This window comes from Dreissena polymorpha, chromosome 5 (genome assembly GCF_020536995.1).
Source record: "Dreissena polymorpha isolate Duluth1 chromosome 5, UMN_Dpol_1.0, whole genome shotgun sequence".
Lineage (NCBI taxonomy): Eukaryota > Metazoa > Mollusca > Bivalvia > Myida > Dreissenidae > Dreissena > Dreissena polymorpha.
Window position 1 is genome coordinate 58742656 of NC_068359.1, and position 6144 is coordinate 58748799.

The window sequence follows — 6144 nt, forward strand, 5'->3', positions numbered from 1 at the left end:
GCCAGAAAAAAATTTGATTTAAAATACTTAATCTTTTTGGAACGAAAACAGCCGAAGTCTGTCTCAGGTGACAGCCTCCAGAATCGCCGAATTTCAGCAGAAGCTCATGCATATGCTTGTTTACGTGAGATCATTTTAGAAAAAGTATTATCAAAAAAAGAGCTTGTTCCCCTAAAATCAATGACATATGTTTACAAAACTGAAATGAGCAAACGCGGCTTTCCAATGTTGAATTTTAATAACAGAACTCTAAAGGTTTGGTTGCAAACGGAAAATATTGGCCAAAATATTAAATTCACAAACGTAAATGGCGTGGGATTCATAAAGAATAGCGTTATGTTTAACGCAAGCATGACAGTGGCGGAAGCAATTGGTAGTGCATTTGATTTTGAATTAATTTCAAACCAGGGAGATTTCGCATTGGACATTCGCAAAAGTCTAAAACAGGCTTTTGTTGATGCTAAACCCTACCATGGCCCCCGATAGCAGACGATCTTGATGCTTATGCACCTGAAGATATCATTCCTAAGGAACTGTTGTCATTCCTTACAAAGCTAATATGTGGAGAATCGGACGTTGCAAACAGTGAAAAGTATCGCATCATACTTTCAATTGCCCAGGTAAGTGTCTTTAACCAAATCATTTATACATACCACTTCAAAAAATTTATCAATTAATACAAATACATTGTAAAAACAACAAGAAATGTGAAATTGAAATTGTATATCTTTCATTTTCTAGGATATTTGCCGTGCTGTAACAAATGGCGAGTGGAAGTTTTCCAAGCACATGTTGTTATGTACAACGGTTCGGCATCTCAATCGCAGCAAGATACTCACTACCATGTTGAGCCGCCTGGCCCACTGTGAGTCATACGATTTTAGTTTAGAACTTGAAACATCATTAGCAAGAGCAATCAACGACTCGACGACGACTCTTACTCCACTCATTGTAACTGGTGAGGGCAATCAGGTTTTTCATGTGGAGTGGGATAACCTTAACAAAATAACCACTAATGTACACGGCCCAAATGTAGTGAATCGAACAGCGGGTATAATGGTTCAAGAAGTTAAACTTGGTTTTGTTGCTACACATTCTGATCGCACATTAAATGTATACGAGCGATCAAAGGCTCGTTCCCTGAAAGCTGATGGAAATCAAAGCTTGCCACCATTAACCATACCACAACGTTGCGGTCCAAGATTTCCTAAAGGAGCCGTGTTCACTCCACGTTCTGAAAACTATGAGTCGTATTTAAAGGCCTTACTTGAGTATCGTCTCTGGTCGGTAGCTCGGATAGTTGGCAGTAGTGGAGATGGGCAGATCTATCCAGGATTCGGGGGTTTCATTTCAATGACCGGTAACTGTCCTGAACGAAAATCCACAATCGACTACTTTACTCCGATAGATCAGCCTTTTACGGACTATGCAACGGTTGCAGAACTTCTTGAACAGTCTGAACTGGCTACTGAGGAGGTTGGACAAAAGTACGTTCTGTCTACATTCGATCTGGGCGGATGTATGAAGGCGCTCCCATTGATTTGGAAGTTTCCTGATAAATACAAATACCACGTTGTCACGCCGGGTGCATTCCATACAGCTATGAACTGCATTGGAATGCTAACAAAAAACAAATGTTCAGGGTCATGATATGCAGAGATCCTCATAGAAGCCGGGTTGGTAACGACCGGATGCCTGCAAAGTGTACTAAGCGGTAAGGCTTATGCGAAGGCGTTGTTCTGCTTAAAGTCCGTTACAGAAGCAATGGAGCGCTTGCTTTTTGAAAGCTTCATGGATATGCAACAGAATGCAAGCGAATTTAATTCGACGACGCTGATGAAGCTGGTCTCAATTGCTAGCCGCAAAACATTAGAAGATGCATTAAATGACCAGTCTTTGATGGATTGTATTGACCAATACATACGTTTTGAAGAGTCAGTACGAACCGGCGTATTGGGAAAAACAGCAAAGTTTTGGTTGAGTGTTGTTGACCATTCACGTTTGGTCATGATGTTGCTGTATTCTGTAAAGACTAACAGCCTGATGTTATTCCACGAATGTCGTGGCCAGATGGCAGAACTGTTCTTTGCATTTGATGGCCCTAATTACTCTTCACGAGTGTTCACGAGTTTGTTAAATGTAATTTAAGTTTAACCAATTGGTTGTATAAGGATAAAAAAACGCGTTAGAAATTATTTTTTAATTACATTTCAACAATGTGCGCTATTTACATTTAATTTGATAAATAACAAAATATAATGGCCATTGTAAATTTGCAGTGACTAAATAAAATAATTATAAAAATATTATATATTTCTATTTTCATGCAGGTACCTGACATGGTTGGATGTATTCCTTACCAACATTGACCTTACACATCCTGGAGCCAAAGAACTGTCACAAAAGGGTGGGATTTCAGTAACACGGTCCCTTATCCCAGGTGCTTGTAGCGCGGTAGACAAGACAATGGAGGAAACTTTCATGAGATTTGCCAAATCTGCTGGTATGCATGCTGTTAATTGTATTTTTATAACAGTAATATTCTTCACTATACAGGGTCAGTAAATTATTATTGCACACGAGAATTAATTTAAACAATAACTGATAAGTGTACTGATCAGTAAATGAAAATGCGGCATATACAATGTAAAATAAGTTATATATTAACACCTTTGATGATGAGGAATATCAAACTCATATACGTTATACACCGTGCTTGTTTAATTTTAGGAGGGTTTACAGGTCTTGTTTCTATGTTTGGGGCATACCAGCGTTTGTGTAGAACTACATCAACGCGAGTCCGCTTCTATGAAAAGATGTTGGACATGTGCGGATTAATAGAAGATCCTGATTCACCGAAGGCCGGGCGACATCGTGATTTGGAACGCGCCGAAATCCGAAAGTCGGAAGAGGCAGTTGTCAACACAATGGCAGCAATATGCAGTTTTTCTAATAAGTTTATATCTACAGACAAGGAGCATTTATACAGATACATATACGTTAATTGTTAATGATAATAAGGCATATATATATATGATATAAATATAAACACATTTAAAACTATTTTGGTTCCTTCATGTTGTGGGTTTTCAATAATCATAAAGTAGTCTAACCAGTCTTAACAAAACTTAAGTAAAGTTTCTTGTGTGCAGTCTCGCATCTGGTGCTTAAATTCCTCTTGATGCTGAGCATGATGTTCTTCGAGCAGAGTTAGTAGGGAAAGAAGCCAAGGCAAAATTTATATCTGAACGACTGACTAGTGGAGCATCGCCATCCAGGTTTTTCGACCCTATACCAAGGAATATATTGAAAACAATGGAGGCTGCCAACAAAACAGTAAAGCTAACTGCACCGCAAGGAAAAGTAATACATCTTTATAATATATCACATTGTGCAAAAACTACGTGATATTTCAATTGTTAAAACAGCCCAGGTGTGTGGCTAAGAAAGTACTTTCTGAAAGTAACTCTCTGTATTACATTTTCATTACTCTTAATTATAACAGTTCCGTGTTTGACTTGGTTTCGTTTTAGGTTGTCCAGTATCAGGAGCAGAGTAATCTAGCCTTTATGCTCCTAGTCAAGGCTCAGTCTTCAAACCATGCCTTAGATCTGGATGAACTTATGCGGTATCCGCTCACGCCAGTGCCACATAGCCTTGGTACCCCTGGTGGTTTTTTTGTGCAAGACCAATAAAGCTACCCTTATGAATGCAATTCTACAGGATGTGGCACCTTCATCATCTCGAAATAATGCCACATTATTTATACAAGATGGTAATGCATTATTCCATGAGCTAACAAACCTTGCTCCAACATTTGGTGGTATATGTCTACAGTTATTAGACATAATGGTTTCAAAAAAGGGTTTTGTCTTTTCCACCGATAGTTACTTTCCAAACTCAATAAAAGGACAAGAGAGAATGTGAAGGGGCTGCTGTCGGAAGTTTAACATTGATGGACCGGCAACTCGTCGTCCAGTCGATTTTAAAGAATTCTTATCAAATGATGACAAGAAGATACAGCTTTGTAACCTCTTACTGCGCGTATGGGGTAGTCAAACGGCAGCATCCAGACTTGAGAGGTGTGGAACAGCAATAGTAGTCGTTAGTGGCAGGGCATACAAATTGCAAACAACTAACAATGAGGTATACACTATCACGTTTTAAAGTGCAATTATACATTTAATGTGTATATGTTTTTTTATGAAAATAATGTTTGTTTCACGCTTATAAAGTTTTAGCCTATTTGCCTTAAAACAATGTCACGCTATTTTAGGTTTTATTATATTCCAGGTGAAGACAGAGGAAATTCACAGCTTGGCTTCAAATCAAGAGGAAACAGATACCAGAGTGGTCCTGTATATGCACTATGGTGCAAAGCTCGGATACAAGTCTGCCACAGTTCGAACTCCTGATTCTGACATATTTTTTATAAGTCTCCACCATGCAACATCTGTGCCGCTGACAATCTTTCTTGATGTTGGTACAGGGAAACAGAGAAAGGTTTGAACAATTCAAAACATAACTATTTTGTTCAGTATATGTACAGAGAGAGAGAGAGAGAGAAGAGAGAGAAGAGAGAGAGAGAGAGAGAGAGAGAGAGAGAGAGAGAGAGAGAGAGAGAGAGAGAGAGAGAGAGAGAGAGAGAGAGAGAGAGAGAGAGAGATACACGCAAGCACAAATAATCGCACAAACAAACACATACGCACGCATACACACAAAAACACAAATCGCCAACACATTAATTCAATTACAATATTATATTTGAAATAGGTGCTGAACATCAGTGAACTATCAGAAGCTCTAGGTGTCAACTATTGCGCAGCCCTCTTAGGTCTTCACGTTTTCACTGGAGAAGATGTGACAAGTGCATTTAAGGGCAAGGGAAAGATAATACCACTCAGAAAGTTACAAAGTTATCCAAAATATCTAGAAACATTCAGGTATGTGCATGAAAACACAATTCATCAGATTTTCTCCCACACATGTTTAATTGGAATAAATTAAAAAATCAAATCTTCATATAATATATATACATATATATATATATATTTAAGTATTCTCTTTGTCTTCACTTTGTAGGACGTTGGGAGATGCATGGGTAATGGCGGATGAAGTGATACAAATGCTTGAAGCATTTGTTTGTTTGATATATGGATTCCCAAGGGAAAAATCTGTAAACACATGCCGAGCACTTCTTCTAAAGAAAATGGTTGGAGAAGACGAAGTTTTGACTGTTAAGTCTAAAGTTGACCTTTCAAGGTTACCACCTTGCCAGGACAACCTATGTCAGCATGTCTTCAGGACAAACTATCGTCTTGCCATATTGAAGAAGGCCAACAACTCCACAATCGAGTGTCCAGAACCATTTGACGATAATCAAGGATGGATTGTAAAGAACAATGTGTTGGAGCCATTATGGGCCAAGGGTCCAATTCTGCCTTCAAGTTTAATTGACATTCTGGGCCATGTGAACACAGAATTTGATGAGAAAGAAGAAGATGAGGAAGATGTTGACTTCCTAGAACTGGAAATGATACTGTCAGATGAGGAGTAATCCGTATCTGACATTGTCGTTTCCAGTTCGAGAAAATCAATATCTCCCTCATCAACCCCCCCCCCCACTCCCCAAAACAACCACATTCACGCTCTAAAGTATGTTTTTAATGGAACTGTTTGTGTTAAACAAGTATTTTTAATTTGTATTTGTTGGCTTCTTACCATTGAAGTGAAATATTACCACACTATCTGTTATTTGCTTACTATGAGATATTATAATGCGTTAGTTTTGTATATAAATGATATGTTTTCGTGTTTTTTAACGGTAAAAATACTATTATCAGTTAGAGAAATGCATTTAATATTAAAAAACATTGTGAATGCATTTGTTAGTGTCAGAAACAATCTTTATACATAAACATAACAAGTTAAAAAGCTTGTACGTCTCAAAATATATTAACATGCACATTAGGAATTTTTTCTTCAAATTTGTTATTTACCCCACCCACTTTTATTGTCTAATATATCATAATTATTGATAATATTCACATGAAATGTTATATTATTATATTCCTTAGTCCCAGACGTGTACATAAATGTAGTTAGAATGATAATTGTATTTAAACTGCTGTTCAGGTACAAAAT

At 37.7% G+C, this 6144-nt stretch overlaps 1 protein-coding gene across 1 annotated transcript; it reads left to right on the forward strand.

Moving 5' to 3' along the window:
- Window positions 1-3937: 3937 nt before the first annotated feature.
- On the forward strand, window positions 3938-5557 carry LOC127831257 (uncharacterized). The gene is made up of 4 exons (XM_052356239.1): window positions 3938-4146; window positions 4294-4503; window positions 4774-4943; window positions 5083-5557. The coding sequence occupies exons 2-4, from the start codon at window positions 4363-4365 to the stop codon at window positions 5555-5557; spliced, it is 786 nt and encodes a 261-aa protein (XP_052212199.1). The 5' UTR covers window positions 3938-4146; window positions 4294-4362.
- The last annotated feature ends 587 nt before the right edge of the window (window positions 5558-6144 follow it).